This window comes from Ranitomeya imitator, chromosome 7 (genome assembly GCF_032444005.1).
Source record: "Ranitomeya imitator isolate aRanImi1 chromosome 7, aRanImi1.pri, whole genome shotgun sequence".
NCBI lineage: Eukaryota > Metazoa > Chordata > Amphibia > Anura > Dendrobatidae > Ranitomeya > Ranitomeya imitator.
In genome coordinates this window covers 202463957-202491908 of record NC_091288.1, presented here as the reverse complement: position 1 = coordinate 202491908, position 27952 = coordinate 202463957, and the positions used below count along the sequence as shown (strand labels likewise).

General features: G+C 44.0%; 1 protein-coding gene across 1 annotated transcript; it reads left to right on the top strand.

Moving 5' to 3' along the window:
* Positions 1-23: 23 nt before the first annotated feature.
* On the top strand, positions 24-26794 carry ATP6V0C (ATPase H+ transporting V0 subunit c). The gene is made up of 3 exons (XM_069734417.1): positions 24-340; positions 25412-25595; positions 25780-26794. The coding sequence occupies exons 1-3, from the start codon at positions 256-258 to the stop codon at positions 25982-25984; spliced, it is 474 nt and encodes a 157-aa protein (XP_069590518.1). The 5' UTR covers positions 24-255; the 3' UTR covers positions 25985-26794.
* The last annotated feature ends 1158 nt before the right edge of the window (positions 26795-27952 follow it).

Here is a 27952-nt window from a genome sequence, read left to right as displayed (position 1 = left end):
AAGCGCCGCGTCACGTGACGCGCAGCCGGCCGCCATTTTGTGCTGCGGTGAGGTATTTAGAGCAGTGAGCGGCGCTTTAGCTCTTCCAGTGTGAGAGCCGCAGCGTCTGTGGTGACAGCCCCGCTCCCCTCCTTCCTTCCTCCCGCAGCTCCGTGTCTCCAGCACGTCCCTTTCCCCCCCCTCGGTTTCTCTGTTTTCTCCCCTTTGTTTTTGGCTTGTCACGGTCTGAGGAGACGTCTCGCACCCGCCGCAGCCATGTCTTCAACCGACTCCGGCTCCGCTCCTGAGTACTCCGCCTTCTTCGCGGTGATGGGCGCCTCGTCTGCCATGGTGTTCAGCGGTGAGATGTTTGTGTAACGTTTGTCGGTAATGGCGGCAGGCCGGGTATCCCCCCGCCATAGCGCCGTATTACACGGGGGTCCGCTCCTTATCCCGCTATCATGTGACCGGCTCCATCCTGCCATCTTTCCCATCCTCTCCTTCCTCGGTCACACTTCGGTTATTTCCGGCTTCTCGGCCGAACAGACTCGGGTGGTCCCCCCCCCCCCCCATCCCCTGCTCATTCATCTGATCGGATTTAGGGGCGATCATTGATCTCTAGTATTGGAGAGGGGGGTGAGGGGTGGCAGTGACGTCACTCGGGTGATTCCAGCAGCTGCTGAGGTCACATGACTGCAGAGGGAAGAATGGCTGGATGGGGAGGGGTCGGTCAATGCTGGGCACCAGGACTGGGGTGGGGGAGATCGCAATGGATGCGGGGATTTTCTTATGCAAACCTTAAAAAAAATATATTTATCTATCTCATTTCTTTATTTTTTTTTTGTCATGTTCTTAGGGTAATAGCGCAACTGTACTAATTATGCAGAGGTCTCTGCCTCCAGTCCGGGGATACAAGGTGTATATTTACTGGTCAGATTGATTCCTGAGCACGAAAATGGCTTCTCCTGCCTATATATAGCCTTGTATCTATACAATAGTTATTGCTGCTGGTGTCTAGCACTGGGTCTCCTTAAAAGAGATCCGGATGGAATTTGGAGATTTGAAGGCCCTTTTTTTTTTTTTTTTTTTTTTTTTTTCTCCCTGTAAATTTGGGGCTAAACAATTTTGTAATTGTTTCATTTTAAAAACCTTGCACGGTTTACCTTCTATAACCTTTTGGGTTGCACTGCTGCGAATTGGTTAACTGAGAATCTGGCGGTGAACTTTTTTTTTTTTTGACAGTGATACTTTTGTCTCTGTGCTGATTTATGACCACATAAGTTGAATGGACAAAGACAATAAAACCTATAACTATTAAATGGTGCAACATTTTTAATGAAGCCCAATGACTTTTTTTTTTTGTCGCCATATTTACATATAATTAAGTGAGAAATGGTTACCAGAGAGGAACCACTTTAAGTTTTTGCGAAGATGAGTGTATCTGATGGTCATATGCCGATTGTGTGGCTCATGGACCAGCGCAAGTCAATTGTGAGGAGTTTACACAAACCGATGGCCCACATGTGAAGAAAAAAAACCTGCAACCTGCACAACTGAGTTTTCAGATTAGACTCCTGCTAAACAGGCATCAGGGGCTTATCTACAGCATTCTGTAATACTGTAGATAAGCCCCCCATATGTATCCTGAAAGATAAGAAAAACAGGTTAGATTATACTCGCCCAGGGGCGGTCCGGGTCCAGCACCTCCCATGTTCATTCGATCACATCCTCTTCTTGTAATCACGCTCTGGCGCAGGCGTACTTTGTCTGCCCTATTGAGAGCAGAGCAAAGTACTGCAGTGCGCAGGCGCTGGGCCTATGACCTTTCCCGCTGCCTGCGCTCTTCAGTACTTTGCTCTGCCCTCAACAGGGCAGACAAAATACGCCGGAGCCGCAGCAGGAAGAGGACGTCATCGTATGAAGCTAGGAGGCGCCGGACCGTGACACCCATCAGACGGGACCGCCCCTGGGTGAGTATAATATAACCTTTATTTCTTACCTTTCAGGTTACAGTGGGGGGTTTATCTACAGCATTACAGAATGCTGTAGATAAGCCCCTGATGCCGGTGGCCTTAGCTCATATATTTGTGGGGTGATAGATTCCCTTTAATGGCCTTTAGTTTTTTTTTTTTTTTTTTACAGTTGCAGTTAATAAGAAACTGTATTTGGCCTGTTGGATATCAACACTATTGTAGAAATAAGCAGATGAGTGCTTAACTTTTCAGGAAGGAAAGCTGCCCCTGACGGAAAGGTTTCATGGAGATGAGTATGCAGACCAGATCTCCTCCAGAAGAAAGGCTCTCATTAGCCAAACACATGTACATCTATAGATACTGTTTTGGGCTTCTTGCACCTCAGTGATACAGTACATTGTCACCCCTCACCCAGTGATACTATGACCATCCAGACTGCTGACTGTTTTGAACAATGTGTATTCTTCTGTTTGGAGAGGAGTTAATCTTCCATACTGCCCATCAGTACCCTTCTCTACCAGGACTGACTGCTGTGACTCCTGTCCTGAGCAGTCTCATAGCCAAAAATAAGGCAAGTAACTGTGGTTGGGACTCTGTGCCCACCTGGGCATTCAACCCAAGCCACATCTGTGCTGCAGAGATGTAACCGGCCTTGGGCAGATGCCAAACTTTAGGCTTCATTCTTGAGGGTTATTTGCCCTTTATATAGAGCTAGGCACTTTCTGATTTGTTTGAGGGTCAGTCTCTAAAATATCTCTGGTTTTGTTAATTTGAGTGCTTTCCTTTTGGAGAAGAGCTCTTGCATTCTATTCCCATGAAGCTAGTTCTGTTACCAATCTGTACCCTGAGCTGTATCACAAAGCAGTTTTCTCTTCTGGAGTGCGTATAAACCAAACCAACCACCCATCTGAATGTAGCGGTCTTGGGGGTTCTAGGTTTCTCAGACATCTTGGCTGCTAACAGTACCCTGCTCTGTACTAGTAAAGGGGTAACAACAGTGTTTCACAAGCATTTTTTTTTATATCCTCCTGGAGGGCAGCTAATTTGCATTTTCTGCATACTATTCCTTAATCTCTAGAAATTTCAACTCAATCTATGTAGCTACCAGTTTCTGGGCAATCTACTTGACAATAGCTCAAACAAGATTTCTAACCCAGCTTTCCCAGACTCCGGCATGAGTTGTGCTTTGATGTGCATCTTATATTTACATGTCGAGGGAACAAATGTGCCTATGGGAGCTGCTGTGGTGGCCATCTTGGTTGAAGTCTAGCTTTTCTGGATGTATGTGAATGGCAGCAATTTTTAAACTGCTTGAAAGGAACGACTGAAGGTCCAGTGTTTGCTGGTGGTCGTATTTTATCTGTATTTGTATTGATATACGTAAGGCTGTAGTAGCAGATGGACTTCTGCTGCCCAGTGCAGCGTTTCTGTGGCTGCTGATGTGGAGCAGAATGGCTTTGTGCTGTGGTCACCATGACCTGAGCTGCTGATGTATTGTGAGGCCTGGTATGACATGTTATCACCAAGGCATGTATGAGGATATGTGCTGTTCATAGAACTGCCGACCTTTGCACTGTTGTATAGCTGTTACTGCCAAATCAAGGGCAAGGGTTTCATCTTGTTTACTGGTCCTCTTATACATAAAATGGTGACTGTTCCTTTAGACCTACAAGCGTGTGGGATGTTGGCCCTTGCGGATATTCCTGTGGCTGTATCGGCATGTGACCTTCATGAGGGTTGTTGCATTATCAGCAGCAGCATCTTCTCAGGTTCTTCCTCCTCTGCATTGTTGTGGGAGACTGTCTATCCGTTTCTGGCCTGGTCCTTGCTGTACCTTAATCTGCCATAGAATCTGCTGCTAGTTATCGGGGAAGGTATGAAATCCTAGGTTCTCTGTGCTGACAGATGGTGTGATCACATCCCTCCTTCCCCCGGATACTGCTCACATTAACACTTTGCAAATTGATGTGGATGATGAGGTTCCTCACGAAGCGTGCGCCTACAACATCTATCACCTCAGCGTTTCTTAACCGATCTGTAGACACAGAATTTCAACACAATTGATGCAATTGTGTACTTTTGTTTGCTAAAATGGGAAATGAAACCTGTGTAAGCTCCTCTGTGGGATTTGGTATTGCATAAATGACAAGTGCCTGATGTCAGTGCAACATAATGGCAGAATGATGTGTAGCTGCAAGGTACATTCCTACTGGATACCATCAAGCTGCTGATCTTGTGTGCTATTAGTGGGCTCCTTTAGCATAAGAATCGTGCTGGTAATACATATTTGCCCCTAATGACAAAAGTGAGAAGGGGCATCCTGTCAGTGAAAAATAATTTTTGTTTGTGCAAGCTTCTTTCTGGCCCTTTATTCATGGTTGCCGCTTGATATCTTGTTTTAGAGGCCATCCTCTATTCAATGCTGTCGAATAGCCCTTGATGTGGCTTTGTTTCTTGGAACACAGGGTTTCCCTGCTCAGATCTCTGGTTGTTGGAAAAACTGGCCAACAAAATATCAACTGCCCAATAAAAGATCAAATTGTGCCTTCCCTTGTGGAAAACTGCATGGTCTCTGCTGAGGGGAGAGGAAAGGGCCTTTTGACATGTTATATCACCGATCTGTACTTGTTTCATGCAACACGTTGAACAGGCCTCATTTAAGAACGCTTGTTTTGGATTTTTAATTACCATATATACTCACGTATAAGCTGAGATTTTCAGCCCATTTTTGGGGGGCTGAAAGTCCCCCTCTCGGCTTATACTAGTCATACCCAGGGGTTGGGAGGGGAGCAGGGGCTGTCTAATTATACTCACCTGCTCTCCTGGCGCAGTCCCTGGCGCCCCAGCTTCTTCCTGTACGGAGTGGTCACATGGTACTGCTCATTACAGTAATGAATATGCTGCTCCACCTCCCATAGGGTTGGAGCCACATATTCATTACTATAATGAGCGGTAACGATGACCGCTCGGTACAAGAAGCTGGGGAACCAGGGACTGCACAGCGCCAGGAGCAGGCGAGTATAACGGGGAGGGGAACACAGCACTGCGTGATATTCACCTGTTCCCCTTTCCGGGCGCTGCTCCATCTTCAGAGTCTTCTGCAGTGACGCTCAGGTCAGAGGGCATGGTGACATGGTTAGTGCGTACCTGTCCGTCCAGAAGACGCTGAAGATGGAGTGGTGCCGGAACGAAGTCAGGTGAGTATTGAAAGTGCGTAGGGCCTGAGCGACGGAGAGGTGAGTTTTTTTTTTTTGTTTTTGTTTTTTTTTTTAAATTGCAGCAACAGCAAATGGGGCAAGTGTCTGTATGGAGCATCTTATGGGGCCATAACATTTGTGCAGCACTATATGGGGCAAATACCTTTATGGGGCATCTTATGGGGTCATAATCAACATTTGTGCAGCATTATATTGGGCAAATGTCTAGAACATTTTATGGGGCCATTATTAACCTTTATGCTGGATTATATGGGCACATTTTAATATGGAGCATCTTATGGGCCTATCATACACTTTATGGAGCTCCTGATTCAATATGGATATTCAACAACAATTAACCTACTGATGTCTCAATTAATTTTACTTTTATTGGTATCTATTTTTATTTTTGACATTTACCAGTAGCTGCTGCATTTCCCACCCTAGGCTTATACTCGAGTCATTAAGCTTTCCCAGTTTTTTGTGGCAAAATTAGGGAGTTGGCTTATACTTGGGTCGGCTTACACCTGAGTATATACAGTAGGCTTTTTAATTAGGTTTTGAAATGTACAGATAGATAGATCGATTGATATCTCATAACTGACAGTTTACTTAACCCCTTAGCGACTGCCAATATGTCTTTTTAATGACCTGAGACTTGCATCCCCATGCAGGTGACAATCCAGCAGCTATTCACTATAGTGGACAACTTCATCAGTGTTGGCACTGTCCATATCTGTTTATCCCCTTAGATGCTGCTGTCAATGACTATATCATTGTGGGGGTTCTCTCTTTATCCCAATCGGCACCATGAGATCATGATTTTACCTGATGTTTATCATGGCAATTCATGGCCAAATAGCAGCCTTGGAGTCTCTTGGCTATAGCGTCCGTTCAGATGTTAGCAGCATTCTCATGTACAGCACCATGGAATCAATGGTGCTATATAAATAAATAATAATAATAATTTAGGTGGTGAAAATAAACTTCATTCTGGTCATGCAACTTTGCATTCATTCCTTAAAATCACCTGAAGGGTTAATAAACTACCCGACAGTAGTTTTCAATATGTCGAGGGGTGCTGTTTTTAAAATATCACTTTAGGAGGTTTTCCAATATATAGGATCCCCGGTCACTTCAAACCTGAATAGGTCCTTCAAAATCATACATTTTATAAATTGCCCTGAGAAAATGAAAAATTACTGCTACTTTAAGCCTCCTAAAGGCTAACAAAAGAAAATAACTTACAAATGGTGCTGATGTAAAGCAGACATGAGGGAAATGTTTAATGCTTTTGGGTGGTATGACTATCTGGGTTTAAAGGAATAATCATTCAAAGTTTGAAAGCTGCTTTTTTTTTTTTTTTTTTTTTTTTTAATTTGTCGAATTTCTGATATTTATGAATAAACTAAAAACATATCAACCTAAATTTACCATTGTCATAAATTATAATGTGCCCCGAAAAACAATCTCAATCACTGGGATTTGTTGACACTCCCGTTACTACCACATAGCGACTGGGCCAAATTTTTTAAATCTGACCAGTGTAACAATGGGGTTAAATAACATGGCCTTTTTGGTGACCAGTAAACCTTGGGTTTTTGGTTTGTTTTTTGATCGTCATTCCCATTTAGTAGATGCTCCCAGGTGTTAATGTTTTAAAGGTGTTAAAACTTGTTCAAATGTTCCAGTATACCGACCGTGGAAAACCCATTAGTAAGGGTATGTGTCCACGTTCAGGATTGCATCAGGATTTGGTCAGGATTTTATGTCAGTATTTGTAAGCCAAAACCAGGAGTGGAACAATTAAAGGAAAAGTATAATAGAAACATATGCACCACTTCTGCATTTATCACCCACTCCTGGTTTTGGCTTACAAATACTGACATAAAATCCTGACCAAATCCTGATGCAATCCTGAACGTGGACACATACCCTAATAGTGGCCTTGTTTGGTCTGTGTAAATTAAGGCGTTTCTTCAATTTGGAAAAAAAAAACTTGCAGGGAAATGAGCACAAAAGTTTCACGTTCTATAGACAAAGATGGCAGGCAATCTGAAAACTGCTGCATGTGCTAAAGGGATTGTTCTCTTTTCAGGATATCCTGGTCACCAGGTGTGGTTTAAAAAATAAATAAATAAATACTAAAACCTCTTTACTTGCCCCCCAGGTCTACTGCAGCTTTTGGTTTCTTCTGTTGGCTGCAGCGCTAATGTCATATTTACAGCACTGCTGCCAATCACTGAGCTTTTCCCATGCGGATGGAACGCTTTGCTTAAAGCTGCTGGTTTCAGTGGGCACCATTCTGATGTGATGCCAATAGTGGACAATGGGAGCAGCAGTGTGAAGGCTGTGCTGGGTATGGTGAGAATTGATGGCTTTAAACTGTTGGGAGACCAAGATCTTCTGAAAGGAGCCAATTAGGTTAAGTTCCCACAATGATTTTTTTTTTTCCACACTGCATTTGTGCAAAAAAGTGATTTACAGATGCTGCGACATGGCTGGGATTTATATATTGTAAATGCTGCAGAGCCTGTCCTGTAGTGTGACTTTTGCAATCTGAAATATCAATTTCTCTTGATGTAAATATTTGGATTTTTCCTATAGACTTTGACTCAGGCAAGGAAAGCTGCAGATAAAAACCCCACATCTCTGCTGCAGAAACTAAAGCCATGTAATCTGAAGTTTCATAAGGCCAAGTAATGGGAAGCTTCCAACACAAAGCAGTTTTATTTGAAACATGGCATAAAAATGTGTAAATGCATCTAAAAAGCTCTAAAAACTTAATTTGGATAATTGATGCAAAATACAAATAGAATTTACAGCACCAAATGTTAGCTGAACCCACCATTATCTACTGATTTGGCTGTCTCTGTAGGAGCCCCTATAGTGGGAATTTAAGCAGGACATGCATATTAGATAGCAATCTGACAAACATGCTCTGGCCTGCAGCTTTCTCAGCCATCTCTCCCATATGCAGGAGCCCTTGGCCCTGCCTTAGCCTACTTTCACACTAGCGTCGTACGATGCAATGCGTCATGGCGACGTACCGACACATGCTGTGAAAGCGCAGCACAACGAGGGCAGCAGATGCAGTTTTACAACGCGTACGCTGCCCCACTGAGAGCTCTGGGGAGGAGGGGGCGGAGTTCCAGCCGAGCATGCGCGGTCGGAAATGGCAGACACAACGCACCAAAAACATTACATGCAACGTTTTTGGTGCCGATGGTCTGCCACAACACGACGGTTGCGACGTGTGGCAATGCGTCGCTAATACAAGCCTATGGAGAAAAAAACGCATCCTGCAGACAACTTTGCAGGATGTGTTTTTCTGCAAAACGATGCATTGCGACGTGTCGTACGACACTAGTGTGAAAGTAGCCTTACTGTGCTTTCCATGAGAACAGTGATTGGCAGTCTATCAGCCATGTTGAAGTGACATCTTCCCCTGACAGACTGCTCCCACATAAACACTAGTATTGGCCATACCCATCACTATATGCGGTTTGTATTATGCTAGTCTAATGTGTATGGGGGGGCTTTAGCCTAAAGATTGGTGTGTGGTCATATGCCACCTTTCAGAAGCAAGACTTTATGGCTACGTGCACACGTTCAGGTTTTTTCGCGCTAAAAACACTATAAGGGCATGTTCACACAGTGCGTTTTTAACTGTGGAACCGCCGCAATTTTGCCGCTGCGGGTCCGCAGCTGTTTTCCATGCAGGGTACAGTACAATGTACCCTATGGAAAACAGTTACCACTGTGCACATGATCCTGAAATTCAATAAAAAAGCCGCGCTGAATAGCCGCGGTAAAAAAGAAGTACCATGTCACTACTTTTTGCAGAACTGCAGCGGTTCTGCACCCATTGACCTCCATTGTGAGGTCAAACCCGCAGTAAAACCCGCAGACGAAAAAAATATCTGCGGGTTTTCTGCGGTTTGTGGTGCAGAACCGCTGCAGCAGGAAGTGCGTGGGCGGAGTGTGGCTGTGCTCCGACACCCCCCCCCCCCCCCCCGTGCCCTCATGTCTCCGCCCCTATACTTACCGGGCCTCCCGGTGTCCGTCCGTCTTCTCCCTGGGCGCCACCATCTTCCAAAATGGCGGGCGCATGCGCAGTGCGCCCGCCGAATCGGCCGGCAGATTCGTTCCAAAGTGCATTTTGATCACTGAGAGAGGTTATATCTCAGTGATCAAAATAAAAAAAATAGTAAATGACCCCCCCCCCCCCTTGTCACCCCCATAGGTAGGGACAATAAAAAATAAAGAATTTTTTTTTTTCCACTAAGGTTAGAATAGGGGTAGGGTTAGGGTATTTTCAGCCATTTTAACCCTAAAAAACTTCCTAGAAAACAGACTCTGCACATAAAACTGCATCAAAAAACGCATCAAAAAACGCACCAAAAACGCACCTGCGTTTTCTGCCAAGAGCTGCGGTTTTTAGTGCAGAAAAAACAGCAGGGAAATCAGGAACGTGTGAACATGGCCTCAAAACTCATTAAAAACGCATACATTATGCATTCTAGCATTTAGAATGCATTCTGCATGTTTTGTGCACATGGATGTGTTTTTTTTCCGCGAAAAAAATGCATCGTGGTAAAAAAAAATTAACATGTTCATTATTTTTGTGGATTTTCTGCATTTTTCCCGCAATTCTATGCATTTGGGAAAAAACACACAAAAAGTGTCAAACGCATCAAAACGCCTGCGGATTTCTGGCAGAAATGTCCGGTTTTTGTAAGGAAAATTTCTGCAAGAAACCCTAAGCGAAGAGCCACTATTTCTAATCATCTTTGCTAATTGGTGTTGTCCTATTGTGGGAGGTAGATGGGGTTTGGTAAAATAACACTTGAGGTGTTTGTATAGCAGCAGTTCAGGGTTATTTCTGTTTAGGCTTTGTATGCTGGGCTTGTAGCTGTTTCTCTTCATACCTATGTCTCAGTATTTGCCAAGATTGTTTGCAAATTGTACTTTAACTTTGCAGTCCTTTATACAGCAGTGAAAACTAAAACTTCCTTCAAAAGCAGGCATTTTTCCTCACTGCTGAAACATTGACAGATGAGTATCAATAAGGATCTTGCTGCAAACAGGAACTCAGCCTTGGCATTTGACCCTTCACAAAACTACTGATGTGACCTCATATAACAAATTTACGTTTTCTCACTTAATTTGTACTCTGGAATTATATCCAGGTGTGAAAGGAGTGTTCTTGTTTTGAAAAACACCTTCAGGTGCTTATTTTTTTTTTAATAGAATTGTTTTTTCTCTAGTAACCCCCCACGACAGCACACCTGGAGGATGTTACCCCTTTCCTAATAGGGACAGGAAATGACAAGAGGTTAAATAACCCCTCCCTCATCCTCCCCTCAGTGTTCTTTCCTGTCCCTACTAGGGATGAAGAGGTCATCCCAGGTGCACTGTGCCGGCAGCGGTCACCGGGGGGAATACAGATAATCTGGCCGGGCAGCTGGGATCAGACTTACGTCCATTCCCTGTCGCTGCTCCCGTCTCCTCCGACTCGGGACTCCTTCGCCACCATTCCGCGCCTGCGGGTAAGGTCTGGGGCGTTCTTCGGCTGGAGGCCTCTCTGAGCTCTCCAGCCCTTCTCCTCCTCCGCACCGCGCGCGCGTGTGTGGGTACTTCCGGTCTGAAGCCGGCGGCCGGATGTGACGTCAGACGCCGGCCGGCTTCTCTGAATCAGGAAGTTCCTCGTGCGTTCCAGCCAGGAACGCTAGGAGATAGCATGGAAGACGTCGGCGTTCTCCCCCCACGTACTTCCGGACACCGGAGGAGGAGGTCCTCATCCAGGAGGACAGGTGCTGCGTCCGGTCGCCTATATATTCAGGCCCTGGACAGGAAGACATCGCAGGTAGGACCACTGTGTGGTGAAGACTATGGAGATGTCTGCTTCCTCGCGCTCTGCACCTGCAGAACACAGCACCATCCCGGCCCCAGTGAGTAGTCTGGCCCCGGGTGTCCATTCCCTGATGTGGGTTGTAGTCTTATGATTCCTTCTCCCCTTTTTAGGGGGACAAGGAACCCACATCAGGAAGCAAAACAAAAACTACCCGCAAATGCGCAGTTTGTATGAAGAAGCTGTCCTCTTCATACAAGAAATCATTGTGCAAAGAATGCACAGACAAAATTATCAGCGAGGAACGGCCATCCCTGATAGAGGAGATTAAAACCTTAATCCAGCAGGAGATTAAAACATCTCTGGCCACTCTTTCTCAGCCTACACCATCTCCTAGTGCCCCTCCTGAGGCTAAGAAAAGGAAACTTAATCCACAGGAGGAAGAGCAGGAGGACTCTCAGGGAGAGACGTCGGACGAACCCCCAGAGGAGGGTGAATTATCCCTGGACTCTGAAACTGTCCAGCAAGAGAGATACTACTTCTCTTCATCTGATATAGAAGAACTCCTTACTGCTGTAAGGAAAACTATGGAGGTTGAGGAAGAGAAGACGGCACAGTCCGTGCAAGAAGAGATGTTTGGAGGACTTCGTTCTAGGAAGCGTCAGGTGTTTCCTATTCACCAAAACATCCGAGATTTAGTTCTGGACGAGTGGGAATCCCCAGAAAAGAAGCTGACTACTCCAGCGGAAATTAAAGACAGATTTCCTGTGGATGCCGAGACAGCGTCATGCTGGTCAGAAGTCCCAAAAGTGGACGTCCAGATTGCCAGAGTAGCCAAAAAGACCACGCTACCATTCGAGGATGCCTCCCAACTGAGAGACCCTCTGGAACGTAAGATGGACGGACTACTAAGGAAGTCGTGGGAAACGTCAGCATCTTTACTGAACATCAATTCAGTATCCACTTGCGTGGCTAGATCGATGCATCGCTGGCTGGGGCAGCTAGAGGAGCACTTGTCCTCAGGTACTCCGAGAGAAGATATTCTGGCCTCCTTGCCTATCTTCCAGAAAGCAACAGGCTTTTTAGCAGATGCTTCTGCAGAATCCGTGAGAGTGACGGCGAGATCATCCGCACTGTCAAACTCGGTAAGGCGTGCACTCTGGCTAAGATCCTGGTCTGGGGATATGACTTCCAAGATGAGGCTGTGTTCTATTCCCTTTAAAGGAAAGTATATGTTTGGACCAGCCTTGGATGACCTTTTGGAGAAGGCTTCAGACAAGAAAAAGACCTTACCAGAACCTAGAAACCCTAGGAAAAGACCCTTCCGCACTCAGCAGGAGCATACTCCTCAATACAGAGGAAAGGGTAAAACAGGTCGCTGGAGCTATCCGAAAGGAGGGAAAGACAGGAATCTTTTTCTTTCACAACCCCAAAACCAGAGAAAGCAATGACGCCGTCATAGTGGGGGGTCGGATTTCGAACTTCCTCCCAGTCTGGCAAGAGATCGGTGTGGATCAGTGGACCTTAAGATTGGTCAAAGAGGGGATGAAAATAGAGTTTACATCATATCCCCAAAAAAGAATGAAAACTACAACGTTATCAACACCGAAGCTACAGTCCACCCTGATAACTGGGATAGAAGATCTCTTAATCAACAAGGTGATCTCCACAGTCCCAAAAGACGAAAGAAACAAGGGCCATTATTCCAGCCTATTTCTGATAAGGAAACCATCGGATGATAATCAATCTGAAACCGCTGAATCAATATGTAACCTACAGAAGATTCAGAATGGAGTCCGTCAGATCGACAGTACCCTTAATAGGGCAAGACTTCGTCATGGCAACCATCGACTTACAGGACGCATATTATCACGTCCCAGTCCATCCAACCTATCGGAAATTTCTAAGGTTTGCAGTCACCAGAGGAGAAGTTATAGACCACTTCCAGTTCAATGTCCTCCCATTCGGACTATCATCAGCTCCAAGGATCTTTACAAAGGTCATGTCCGAGGTGATGGCGTACATCAGAAGTCGACGGATATGCATAATCCCATACCTCGACGACCTCTTGGTAGTGGCTCCCACGGTTCCAATTCTACAGGAACATCTTCAAACAACAGTCCAGATCCTGTCATCTCTGGGTTGGGTGATAAACCCCAAAAAATCGGATATGGTTCCGTCCACAACGAAGATCTTTTTAGGGGTCTTATTAGACTCCCACAGACAAACATCTTTCTTGCCCGAACAAAAACGGTCCCTGCTTACATCAAGGATAAGAACATTGCGGGACAAGAAGAGAGTATCTCTAAGATGGGCCATGTCGGTTCTAGGTACCATGACATCTTGCATCCAGATGGTGGCATGGGCTCAAGCCCACACCAGGATACTTCAGACTCATATTCTGTCAAGCTGGGACGGATCCCCAGGTTCTCTAGACAAAAAGATCCGGATACCACCGCATGTAAAGTCCTCATTAACATGGTGGCTACAAAAAAAGAACTTAATGAGAGGAGTTCCCTGGTTGCAGGTCCCAGCAGTGACCATAACAGTAGATGCCAGTGGAAAAGGTTGGGGAGCTACGGTAGACCAGCACATATTCCAGGGATTCTGGTCAGCCGAAATAACACAACAATCCTCGAATTACAAAGAGCTAAAAGCAGTAGAAGAAGTTCTCAAAGCGGCGGTAACTCTTGTACAAAATTCCCACTTAAAAATATACTCAGACAACATGACAACAGTTGCCCACCTTCGCCACCAGGGAAGTACAAGACACGAAGATCTAAAAAGAATATCAGCAAGAATATTTTCGTGGGCCGAAGAACATGTTCTCTCCATATCCGCCCTACACATAAAAGGGGAGATAAACGTACAAGCCGACTTCCTGAGCAGAACAGAGGTCCATCCAGGAGAATGGAGCCTAAACCCAGAAGTCTTTCAGATACTAGTCAAAAGATGGGGACAGCCAGAAGTGGACTTGTTCGCGAACAGTCAGAACGCAAAGGTAGACCAGTTCTTCTCGCTAGATCCGATGAATCCGGGGTTAGCTGTGGACGCATTGGTCCAGCCATGGACATTCTCGCTAGCATACGCGTTCCCGCCATTGCCGATCCTACCAAAAGTCCTGCAGAAAATAAGGGCAGAAAAACTCAAGGTGATCCTAGTGGCTCCACTTTGGCCCAAAAGAGGTTGGTTTGGGGCCCTCATCAGTCTAAAGATAGATGGGCCAATAGCACTTCCACCGGTCAAAGACCTTCTCTACCAGGGGCCAATACTGCATCCAGATCCCGAGAGGCTACACCTAAATGCCTGGCTTCTGAATTCTCAATTCTGAGAACTAGAGGACTATCAAAGAGAGTAATTGAAACATTACAAAAAAGTCGCAAAACGGTAACTAATTCTATTTACCAAAAGATCTGGAAGACGTTCATCACGTGGTGTGCTCCTGAGCAACCTAACCCAGATAAACCAAACCTAGCCAAGATCCTGGATTTTCTACAAGATGGGCTGGAGAAGGGTCTCAGACCCAGCACCCTCAAGGTACAAGTGGCAGCCTTGAGCTCTTATTTTGACCAGTCTTTAGCCAACCATAGATGGGTAAGAAGATTCATGACGGCGGCATCCCGCATATCTCCAAGACCCATAAATATAGTTCCATCCTGGGACCTGAATATAGTCCTGAAAGGACTTACACTGCCACCATTTGAACCCTTATCTTCCATAACCATGGATAAACTCGCTTGGAAAACCACCTTCCTGGTAGCTATAACAACAGCCAGAAGAGTGGGTGAACTACAAGCCCTATCAATCAACGAGCCCTACATGAAGATTCTTCAGGACAGGCTTATCCTACGATTAGACCCATCCTTTCTCCCAAAGGTCGTCTCCGATTTCCACAAATCGCAGGAGATAATTCTTCCATCATTCTATCAAGAACCAAAGAATGAGGAAGAGGAACATTTCCATACTTTGGATGTTCGAAGAATGGTACTCTATTATCTTCATGCATCAGAAAAGATTAGAAAAGATCAAAATCTGTTTATTCATCTTCTCGGCCAGAATAAGGGGAAGAAGACTTCCAGATCCACAATTGCAAATTGGATCAAAAGAGCAATCCTGGAGGCTTATCAAATTCAAGGCCTTCCACCACCAGGAAAGCTTACAGCCCATTCTACTAGAGCAACAGCTGTCTCCTGGGCCGAGAAAGCCAGTGCTTCCATCGAGCAAATATGCAGAGCGGCCACGTGGTCCTCGGTCCATACGTTCTCCAAACATTACAGGCTTGACCTGATGTCAAAAGAAGACTTAGCCTTCGGAGAAAAAGTCCTTAGTGCTGTAGTCCCTCCCTAAAAATTACTCTTGGGTACTGCTCCAGGTGTGCTGTCGTGGGGGGTTACTAGAGAAAATAGAATTATTCTTACCGTTAATTCGGTTTCTAGTAACCCACCACGACAGCAGGAGTAATCCCTCCCTTTGCTTAATATACGTTCTGAAAAGAATAAATATAATTTGAAGCATTCATTCTCCTGTGGTCCTTTATAATAACACTGAGGGGAGGATGAGGGAGGGGTTATTTAACCTCTTGTCATTTCCTGTCCCTATTAGGAAAGGGGTAACATCCTCCAGGTGTGCTGTCGTGGTGGGTTACTAGAAACCGAATTAACGGTAAGAATAATTCTATTTTTATGCACCCTCCCCTGGTCCAGTGCTGAGTTTGTGTTGCTGCGCCTGGTCTGTAAGGGTAGATGCACTGTCAGTAATTGGCAGCGTGTTGGATGCAGCACATGTCTGCTGCATCCAAAGCTCTGCCATCTATTGAAACAAGGTGAATCCGCATGAGTTCATTGAACCGTGCAGATTAACTGTTCAATAAACTGTACGGGTGAAATTTATCTTGCGGACACTCACGGCATGTCTCTCTACAGGTGATCCGCAGGTGTCTGTGGATGCATAGTAAACATGGGATTTCTTGAAAACCCATCGACTATATGCTGTAACATCTGGATGCTGCAGGTTGGACAACCTGCATCGTTTACTGACCTGTGCACCTCCCCTAAGTGTCAGCAGCACTGACATATTGACGGTGCTGCAGCACGACCTGTGATCTTGCTCCAAAGGAAGCTTGGTGATGGACCTAGGGAAAGGTAAAGCAGGGTTATGAACTTATCTTTTACATTTTTGGGAGCATTGCTCAGTGTTAATATAAATTAATATAGCTGCAGTGATATTCATTCTTGTCTCAATGTCTAACCCAACTTTATTACTAACGTACAGGATTTATTTTTGCCACGGTGACTGCTACTGTTAATTGGTTTGCTGGGTCAGTAGGGTATCATGTACTGTTGTAGTCCTGCCAGTGACTTTTAAAGGGAATCTGTCACCTACTCTTTCATATATAAGCTGCGGCCACCGCCATCAGGGGCATATCACCTGAAAGATAAGAAAAACAAGTTGGATTATACTCGCCTGGGGTGCAGTCTGGTCCGATGGGCATCTTCATGCGATGACATCCTCTTCCTTGCTTCCTGCCGCGTCTCCTGCACAGGTGTACTCTATCTGCCCTGTTGAGGACAGAGCAAAGCACTGCAGTGTGCAGGTGCTGGGAAAGGTCTGAAGCGCAGCGCCTGTGCACTGCAGTGCTTTGCCCTTAACAGGGCAGATAGAGTATGCCTGTGCAGGAGCCACGACAGGAAGCAAGGAAGAGGACGTCATGGTATGAAGATGCGATGGGTGTCGTGGTCCGGCACCTCCCAGCAGACTTCCCCCAGGTGAGTATAATCTAACTTGTTTTTCTTACCTTTCAGGTAATATCGGGGGGGGGGGGGGGGGAAGGGGGGGAGCGCTTTCCTACAGCATTACAGAATGCTGTAGATAAGCCCCTGATTCCCTTTAAGGTAACACTTTCAGAGACTTAAGGAAACCAGTCATTAAATTTATGCTGTTTGAATATATCCAGCTGCATGATTACAGCCAAGTGTCCTTTACTTTGAAAAACCAGCCATGTACTACAGGCAGAGACCAGACTAAGCCAATACGGTTAGTTGGTGGGTTTCTCCATGACCACATGGAATAGTTAACAATCAACTGGAGAGGGGAGTTGCTGGCCAGGAATCATATTGGACTAGTCTGTTCCCCCTGTAATCGGCTTTTCAAATATTTTCTCAGAAACCCCATAGCATTTCAGAGTAAAATACGGCCCGTGGACACATACCCTTATGCTTTCTGTATATAGCCCAATCATATTCTGCAGTTCTTTAGACATTAACATCTGTGTCCCACTGGCTACAATCTAAATTCACTATCGGTAGGTCTTTGGCATGTGGGAGGAAAACTAAAGAACCTGGAGGCAACGCACAATCTCCTTGCAGATGTTGTCCTTGGTGAGATTTGAACCCAGGAGCCCCGTCACTGCAAAGTTACTAGGCTGTGCTAGACTTCAAGGACAGATCTAATTTCTGGTGGTGTTATGTGACTTTAGGATAAAATGAAATACACATGCTTTGAGTCCTTCCCTAGGTTGGGGGCAGAGGATACAGCTACTTGTTGATACTTAAAACAGAATATGCTGCTAGTCAATAAGTTTCAGGCTGAGCAGGTTTCTTCTAGTATTCTTCTGCATCAAAATTAAGTCCATGACCTTGAATGTACATTGAGCTAGCCACCTTATTCTAGAAGTCATGCAAATGTGATCAGGTTTTTTTTTTTTTAACAGAATAAATGCTAAATCATTGGGGGCATGACTACTGCTGTATTTTTCAGAACCTACTTGTGAACTTTACTTGCGAACCTCCATATCTACCGGTGTTCCTTCAAGAGATTATCCCTAAAATGTTTATGGAGAGTTTGACTTTGGTAGAAAAATGTTCTAACTTCTAGCATTGAATTGGTAACGCCTGGTGTCACTTATTTTTTACTATTGCTCCAGTGATCTTCCACGGATATTGGCATGCCCTTGGCACTTGCATGACGGTTCTGCCTTGTGGCAACTGCTATTTTTTTTAATACTTGCATAGGCATCAAAAATGTAATTTAAGATTGTTTAAGAGAACAATTCTGGCTGAAAGGACTCTGTAATCTGCGTTGGGGCCTCCTTGGCATGCACCATTTTTGATGGCAAGAATAGCTCTGCATATATTTCAAGTTAAAATTAACCTCAAATCTGCCAGTGTGGCATGTTGGTTGCCACTGGTGCAGATGTGGCACTGCATCACTTGTTAATGACAAGCAGGTATCAGGGCTGATAAGCCAGTTACTGGTTGTATGACTGAGGACAAGTTATTTTGCAGTCTGAAGGTTTATCTCCCATATGAGTATAGTTCAGTTTTCAAATGGCTCATCACATCAGGTACAATAGTTGCTGAAGTTTAATGTTCTCCTGATAACTGTTAACCTTGTGGTACAATGAAATATATTATGTTGTCTGGCACATGATCTGGTCAGTATTTGGAAGATCAAATGCTATTCTGCAGAGTGAGCTGCAGCTTTCACATGACTCTTGAATTTGTGGCGTGCGATGGACTCGAACCACTTTCATTGTAGAAGCTCTGCCTCCTCAGCCATTGTCTACTTGTTTGTACTTCTTCACAATTATGGTATTGGAGGAAGTTGCTCACTTTTTTAATGTATTAAACTATTCCCAGAAGCTTTCTTGAATCATAATGGTATTCTGTCAATATTCAGTGGGGTACAAATCACAATACCCCTAATCTGCTGCCTTTCCAATGTTTACGTTGGGGCTTTCTGTGCAGTATAGTTAGTAGCAGATCTGCTGTGCATTACAGCCTTGTCCCATTCACTGCTGTTGGGCACGCAGCCCTGCAGATCAGCTATGGTACATAGTGGGGCCCTGACTATCTGATAGTGAAGGACATCTGAGATGAAAAAAAATCACACTAAAGCCAAAGTTAAGACACATACACACGTGACACTTTTTATTTTGGAATGCGGACAAATGAATGGCCACCTGGGAAGCCTGCCGAACAGACCATTAAGTATTTTAATGCATCTGCACTCTACACACTGCTGATTTGTAACAGAAGGGGCAATAACAAACATGCTGGAGTGCACTTTTAAATCCAGCATGCTCAATGGGGTGCTGCCTTCACCCCATGTTTGATCAGAGAAAGAATCAAAGCATGATCTGAAACCTGCATCTGGTCTTGCTGCTGGCTCAGGCATTTGCTTTTTTACAACCATACTTCACACTGTAGATCGATGTGATCAACCTGTCTGACAACCCCTAGCTCATATGACAATGTTAAAATGCTTATGAGTTTAACAAGTTCTAAACTTTTTTTTTTTTGTGGCATTATCTGGAGTTCACAGCCTGTGGATGAATAGATGGCAGATCATACATGGTTTTGTGGAGCCCACCTGACTCTGAAGCAGTAACTACTCCTCAGAGGGCCTGATCTAATGTATATTGAAAGATCGTTCTGCTAGTACAACAGTTAAAGGGAATCTGTCACCAGTTTTATGGCATAGCAGCTAAAAATATCGCCTTAATAAGCATCTGCTGTGCATTCCCTACATCCTTATAGAACCCCCTGACTCCCCTTGTATACTCACAAAAATGTTTTTTTAATGTGTCCCACGCTGTATGTTAATTTCTGTCCTATCTGGTGGGCGTGGTTTCAAGTCTCTACATCACATACATCAGCTGTTGGTCACCATTATACATCATAGATAATGCCTCTTGCCCTGTGACATCTCGTGCCTGCTCAAAAACATAGCCTTTTGTGCATTCGCAGAGGCTCTGCCCAACTGTGGGCAAAGCCAAAAAGCATAAGTGTGCATTTGCCGACATGCATACTTCCAGCTCATGTACCAGAACTACGTTTGCCAGTGCATGCACTCATGTTTTTCTGCTTTGCTCACAGTTGGGCAAAGAATACGGTGCAAAGGGTGCAAAATCCATGCATTCTGGTCTACATGAATTGGGTGCAGCAGATGTGAATCTGGCCTTAAGTAATGACCCTCTTCATTTGCTAAAGGTACCTTCACACTGAACAACTTAACAACGATATCGCTAGCGATCCATGACGTTGCAGCGTCCTGGATAGCGATATTGTTGTGTTTGACACGCAGCAGCGATCAGGATCCTGCTGTGACATCGTTGGTCGGAGCAGAAAGGCCAGAACTTTATTTCGTCGATGGATCCTCCCGCAGACATCGCTGAATCGGCATGTGACGCCGACTCAGCGATGTCTTCACTGGTAACCAGGGTAAACATCGGGTTACTAAGCGCAGGGCCGTGCTTAGTAACCCGATGTTTACCCAGGTTATCATTGTAAATGTAAAAAACAAACAGTACATACTTGCATTCCGGTGTCTGTCCCCTCGCCATCAGCTTCTCGCACTGACTGTGAGCGCCGGCCGTAAAGCACAGCGGTGACGTCACCACTCTGCTTTACGGCCGGCCGGTGCTGACAGTGCAGGGAAGCTGACGCCGGGGGACAGACACCGGAATGTAAGTATGTACTGTTTGGGGTTTTCTTTACATTTACGCTGGTAACCAGGGTAAACATCGAGTTACTAAGCGCGGCCCTGCGCTTAGTAACCCGATGTTTACCCTGGTTACCAGGGGACTTCGGCATCGTTGGTCGCTGGAGAGCTGTCTGTGACAGCTCCCCAGCAACCACACAACGACTTGCCAACGATCACGGCCAGGTCGTATCGCTGGTCGTGATCGTTGGTAAATCGTTAAGTGTAACAGTACCTTTAGACTATGGACTTTATAATGTTGGACAGCTTGGAGGTGAAGCAAAACTTTCCACTTGGAAATGCTTCTGTGCAGCTCCTTATCCTGACCATTCTGTGGTTTTAATGTCCCACCAACACAAGGGCTCATATAGCAATGTCACTAGTTTATGGCCCTACTGGACCTCATTCTTCACACTGAATAGAGGTTTTCTGTTTGAATCAAACTAAAGAAAATTACTTCTAGAGGAAAACTGAACACTTGTGGATGTCTATGGCTGTATGAGGAAGCTATAGGGATGCTCTGTACAGGACCTGCATACATCTCTGCTACAGATTTTCCACAAAATCACGTAAATGTGAGCAGTTCCTGTTTCTTTGGAATGTCTGCATACGGTTCTTGTAATGATGACACGATGGTTTCATTACTGGTTTATAACCAGAAACCAAACTTTATAACCTTCCTTCTTCTGGCCTCCAGATACTATATAGGTTCTATAAATTAGTCAAAATTAAGATGGTTCATGTCACTCTTTAGAACCTGTGTAGATGTAATGTTAGTTACTGGCTGTGGTCTGGCCACTGGGACAGACACCAATCAGCTGAGGGATGTTTCATCCCAGCTACAAAAGAGACAGGTTAGACTCCTGGCCATTGCTCTCTGTGGGGCTGAAGGAAAAAGCTGAGCGAAGAGCTCAAATCCCCAATGGGGGCTAGTAGAATGGAGCCACAGTGCACATGCCCTTAGAATGGTCCCCTGCGGATTTTTCCAGAGGATTTCATAAATCCTAAGGGCAAAAACACTGCATTTTTCCTGCAGACTTAAGGCCCCTTCACATTAAGCGACGCTGCAGCAATACCGACAACGATCCGGATCGCTCCAGCGTCGTTGTTTGGTCACTGGAGAGCTGTCACACAGACCGCTCTCCAGCGACCAACGATGCCGGTAACCAGGGTAAACATCGGGTAACTAAGCGCAGGGCTGCGCTTAGTAACCCGATGTTTACCCTGGTTACCATCCTAAAAGTAAAAAAAAAACAGTACATACTTACCGCTGTCTGTCCTCCAGTGCTGTGCTCTGCACTCCTCCTGTACTGTCTGTGTGAGCACAGCGGCCGGAAAGCAGAGCGGTGACGTCACCGCTCTGCTTTCCGGCTGACCGACGCTCACAGCTAGTGCAGGAGGAGTGCAGAGCACAGCGCCGGGGACAGACAGCGTTAGGTAAGTATGTACTGTTTGTTTTTTTTACTTTTAGGATGGTAACCAGGGTAAACATCGGGTTACTAAGCGCGGCCCTGCGCTTAGTTACCCGACGTTTACCCTGGTTACCAGTGAAGACATCGCTGGATCGGTGTCACACACGCCGATCCAGCGATGTCCATGGGAGATCCAGCGACCAAATAAAGTGCTGGACTTTCTTCAGCGACCAACGATCTCCCAGCAGGGGCCTGATCGTTGGTCGCTGTCACACATAACGATTTTATTAACGATATCGTTGCTACGTCACAAAAAGCAACGATATCATTAACAATATCGTTATGTGTGAAGGTACGTTTACCGTAGTTTTTGTGCAGATTCCACTGCTTTTTTACACCTGCGGTTTTCTATTATGGAGCAGGTGTAAAACCGCTGCGGATTCCGCACAAAGAATTGACATGCTGCAGAATGTAAACCGCTGCGTTTCCACGTGTTTTTTTTTTTTTTTTTTTTTTCTGCAGCATGGGCACAGCGTTTCTTTTCCCATAGGTTTACATTATACTGTAAACTCATGGGAAACTGCTGCAGACCCGCAGCAAAATCCGCATTGTGTGCAGAGCTTTACTGCTGCTCCACCAGGGATACAAGTTCCCTGTTCTGGTGATTACTGTAAGGGTAAGTTCACACAGGGATTTTTTGCTGCGATTTTTTTTTTTTTTTTTTTTTTTTTTTTTTTTTGTGCAAATTTTCAGCTGCTTTTTACAGTAACGGCAAAGCCTGAGAATTCAGAAATCTCATGCATTTTTTTTGTGTGATCAGTGTTTTTTGCTTTGCTGCGTTTTTTGGACATTGAGCATGTCACTACTTTCAGCATTTTTGCTGTTTTTTTTTCAGCATTTTTCACCCATTGACTTGAATGGGTGTTAAAAAAAAAAAAAAATGCAGGTATCATTTACTGCATTTTTTACTACTGACAATTCAAGGACATTAGCATGGCCAAGAAAAAAAAACAGCAAAATGCACCTAAACTTGTGTTTTTTGATGCAACTTCTTTCCTGCAAAGATGATCAGGTGTTGCTGCAGAAAAAGCTGCAAAAATGCCTTGTGTGAACTTACCCCAAGTCCCAGAAACTGAGCCCCACCACCGATCAAGAAGTTATTGCATATCCAACTGATGGGTGATGACTTGTTTTCCCAGACCACCTCTTTTAATGTTGAGTTTATGTACATGTTGTCTTATTTTCTGTGCACTGCATTAACTAACCTTGTGGTTATATTGCATACTAGACACGTATGGTCTGAAGCATTGTTTTCTACAGTTGCCTAATCTAAGAAATTTGCTGTCTGAATTGGTTCAATGCTAAGGAGGGTGATTATAGTATTGCTGTATGGTCATGTGAAATGTGGTCACATTGCTGTCATGTGCATCATCCTTTCAAGTTACTCTGTAGTATTTCTGCCTCGCAGCTTAAGGTCATTGATAACTTTTTTTTATTGAGGTTATTGGCTCTGCACTCATTCATGCATTTTTTTTTTATTTTTTTTTTGCAGCTCACTATAATTATGGATGTGGGAGATTTTCTAAATGTGAGCTTGCAGTAATAGATGGTAAAGTAGCTTCATTAGCTACAGTCTGTAATGGGAAATGACCGGGTTATAGGTACTTGCGTTATTGATGTCTACCACTAAATGCCATTCTTGGAAATGAAGTTCAGTATTAGGTGGTTTGGTGGTGGAGCGCCAAGAGTAGACCCCAGGGAAGGAGGGAAAGAACCAAATTGCAGAGTCCCCCGCAGCTTCCAGCCAAACGCCTCCAATGGAGGACGCAAGAACAAAGTAGAATTCGGTCCCAGGAGTGCAGAAGGAATACTCGGACACCAGGTATTACAGCCACAACGCGTTTCACGGTTAAGTCTTCATCAGGTGGACACTTTATTAGTGATGAAAGAGGCAGTATTTAAATAAACAACAACCAATCGGAAAGCCATTATAATTACATATGCTAATGTGTAAATTTAATAGATCATTATAAAACAGCTTGCACAATGGCAAATACAGAGCATTTAAAAAGCTGCAGAACAAACGCAGTGAGAAACTATCATATATAAAAAAAGTAATAAAATCAAACTAGGATAAAAAAGAAGCAAAACCATTAAATTAATCATAAAAAAAAAAAATTAAAGCAAGATCTATAGTCATCTTCCCCTAAGATGTCATTTAGTAGATGGAGCTTTATCACCACTTTCATCACTCATGGAGTGGTCAGGAAACTGTTGTTGAAGTATTGGTTTATTCTCAAAGGGGATCCAGTACTTTCAAGACATTTACCTCCTCATCCCATAACCATATTCCATAGGAATTGGACTTTAGGCAATAGGATTGCACCCAGTAATACTACACTAGCCCCACCACATTTAGGTTCTCAGTTATCTTCGAATCATGGGTGTTTTGCCTGTGGGAATACAAAGTGCCTTTGCTGTACTTCCATTGTGATTGGAGCACAGGAATTTAAATCAAATACAACGGGCACATTTTTTTTAAAAATTCACTCATTTGTCAGCTGCCAGTCCACTTACATACAATAGTTTACTTGATAGAATGCGGTTGTGGTCTACAGTATGTGGGCCGCACTATACAAACTGTGCACGCTAGACTGAATAAACATCGACAATCTAAAAAATGTTTTACTACAGTTTGTCCAAACACTTTCTGTTAATGCACCAGAAGAACTGGAAATCTCTGAAATAAACAATTATTGACCATATACCCGACAATGTGGCAGACCGGTTCAGCAGTCTAATAAAAAAAGAGAAAGCTTCTGGATATTTAAATTACGCTGGCCCCTGAAGGATTGAATCTTATGATTGATAAAGTGACAAGTTGGATATGTCTTTCCTTTTTATATTCGTATATTTTTTTTCTTATCTATCTTTTGTTTTTTTATTTTGTGGTTTTGCTTATATTTTTTTTTTATCCTAGTTTGATTTTATTAAGTTTTTGTTTTACATATGATAGTTTCTCGCTGCGTTTGTTCTGCAGCTTTTTAAATGCAGTGTATTTGCCATTGTGTGCAAGCTGTTTTATAATCTATTAAACCTACACATTAGCATATGTAATTATACCAGCTTTGCGATTGGTTTGTTTAAATACTGCCTCTTTTTCATCACTAATAAAATGTCCACCTGATGAAGACTGTTAACCGTTGAAACGTGTTGTGGCTGTAATACCTGGTGTCTGAGTGTTCCTTCTGTGTTCCTGGGACTGAATTCTACGCTCTTTATTCTTGGAAATGATGGCTGCTTGTTTGCATCATTACTGTTGGTACAGTTCAATGAATCTATACTAGAACTTGTGTCCAGCACATATTGCAAACAATGACAGGTGCCCACTTGGGATACTGGATAATCTGACTTGTGTAAATTATTTGCCTTTTTAAAAAAAACAAAAAAAAACTAAATGTTCTGATGTTTGTGTTGCTACTTTCTCATTTATTTTATTTATTTTTTTATTCACAGCATTGGGAGCTGCCTATGGCACAGCGAAGAGCGGCACAGGGATTGCAGCAATGTCTGTCATGCGGCCTGAGCTGATCATGAAATCTATCATTCCTGTCGTCATGGCGGGTATCATTGCCATTTATGGACTGGTAGTTGCAGTGCTTATTGCAAATTCTCTAACATCAGCAATCACATTATACAAGTAAGCAGCCTGGAGGTCATACGGCACTGATCATGAGGTGCATGCCACCAATTTATAAAATGGGGAGACTTTTCAAGTTGTGGTGGTCTGTCATGCCCACTTATATTTCTGCATTTACTAGACTTGTTTTGCTGTATAAATTAAAGATCACTAACGTGTTCGTTTTTTGTTTTTTTTCTTTTAGGAGCTTCTTACAACTAGGTGCTGGCTTGAGCGTAGGACTGAGCGGTCTTGCTGCTGGGTTTGCTATTGGCATTGTTGGAGATGCAGGCGTGCGGGGTACAGCACAACAACCTCGGCTATTTGTAGGCATGATCCTGATCCTCATTTTTGCTGAAGTCTTGGGTCTGTACGGTCTCATCGTGGCTCTGATTCTGTCCACAAAATAAAAAATTGATTTTCCACCCCCCTTCCTTGACGTTCCAGAAAATCGCCACTTACAAATAATGGTTTTATCTCATGTGTACAGTCATCCTTCACCCACCCGATTCAGTAGTTTCTCCTCCCTTCTCTACCCTGTAACTGCGCAATTGTAAGTTAGTGACTGTTGTGTGTAACCTTCTAGCTATATTCATCAAGAGGACTTCAGGGCAATATGGGGTCCTGATGCCAGTGTTGTGGGCAGGAAGCAGGCATCACTTACACAATCCTCACCCAACAACCACCCCTTCTGCGTGCAGTGTTTTTTTTTTTTTTTTTTTTTTTTTTTTTTTCTTGCCTCCCATATTGACTCTGGATGTTTCCTAACAGAAGTATAATGTATAAATGATCTAGACTGTAATTTCCCAACTTCATTCAATGTTTTATTTATAAATACAAGAATCTTCATTGTTCATACTTTAAGATGAGAGCCAGCTGTTTCTTTCCTCTTGTAACTTTTCCCAGCCCCCTGTCCCTTTGCTGCATATATATTTAATCTTTAGCTGTATATCTGTGTGGGGTTTCCTTGTAAGTGCTGAGAATTCCCTGGATGTAATTTGGTTCGAGATTGCTGTAATGTTCTGACATTGGAGTGAGGTCTAATATATATATATTTTGTTCTAGTTTTTTGTTTTAATACAAGAAGAAAAAATGATTCCCGTCCGTGTTAACTGGTGACCAGAAATATTTTAAAGCAAAACCTTGACGTATGGTACAGATGCACCTGCTGCTGGGCATCAGTGACACATTTCCAAATAAAACATCTCGATACACAAGAACTGTCATTTTATTCACTGCTCCCAGGTACAGGTTAAATGCATGAAAAGAACAAACATTGATTTATTAAGCTAGATGACCAAAAGACTAATGTTTGATGCAATGCCACCTTATCATTGGTGGAGTTTGACCAAAGATTACCTCTAATCCTAAATATAAAGTTGGAGTCCTGTTTACACTGCATGATGTTGGCTCCTGTCCTACTGTGGACTCTGCTACATCAGTGGTCCCGAAATTCTCAGGATCAGGGGTCAAAAGTTGTCATAAAGTAATAACCACATCCTAGCAAAATCCCAAAAGTTACAGGTTTCCCCTGGTTACAGGTTCATTTTAATTCACCTCAATAGTACTTCAGGCTACAGAGCTCTGCTGTAGTTTGACACAACCTGCTCTGAGCTACCGGTCATGTCAATAGTACTGCAGGCAGTCAGTGAGCTCAGCAATGGTTGAGATGAGCAAACATGCTCAATAGCACCTGAGCATGATCAGAGAAGACAGATAAGACAGTGTCTTCTGTGTGCTCAAAGACTGTCACTGGCTGCATGTCTCTGGCTGTTCTAAAGCTGCAACACAAGCAGAGATTGCTTAAGTAATCCTTTGTGTTGCAGCTGTTGAACAGCCACAAAACATCCAGCCAAGGGGACTTGAATATAGTGTTTGAGCCCACTGAAAATACTGTTGTACAAGAGCATGCTCAGCTAACACCTTATTGGAACATGTTTGCTCATCTCAGCCATCAGCTCTAGTGCCAGAAGCATTGGAAACAGTGGAGACTTGGTGCTGATCCTGGGGAGGATGAAGAGGTCTTATTTCCATTTTCAGCTGCAGTTAAGAAACGTAAAGTCTCATGTATCACCACTTTAATACTACAGGTTTTCTTTCATTTTGAATCGCATTGTGACTTGTTTTTTCTACTGTGTAAAGGCAAGCATTAGATTAACAGTTGTTAACCAGAAAAATACTGCATAATGGCCTGTTTAACTAGAGATCAAGTTTCATCCTAGTCTGTAGTGCAGACTTTATGCTCATTGACTTCTGACTATTAAAGGCAAGAAGCTGCTTCTGTACAACATAATAACTGACATCAAGGGAAGAGAAATGTCATGGTTGCTCTAAACTTACAACAAGTTTATGGTGTTCTTCTGTTTGACTCTTGTCAA

What these genes read in the sequence shown, in the direction of transcription:
- ATP6V0C (XM_069734417.1), top strand. Translation starts at nt 256, where the DNA reads ATGTCTTCAACCGACTCCGGCTCCGCTCCTGAGTACTCCGCCTTCTTC. An exon ending in GTCTGCCATGGTGTTCAGCG is followed by an intron (nt 341 to 25,411) that starts GTGAGATGTTTG and finishes TTTTATTCACAG; the next exon opens with CATTGGGAGCTGCCTATGGC. An exon ending in TCAGCAATCACATTATACAA is followed by an intron (nt 25,596 to 25,779) that starts GTAAGCAGCCTG and finishes TTTTTCTTTTAG; the next exon opens with GAGCTTCTTACAACTAGGTG.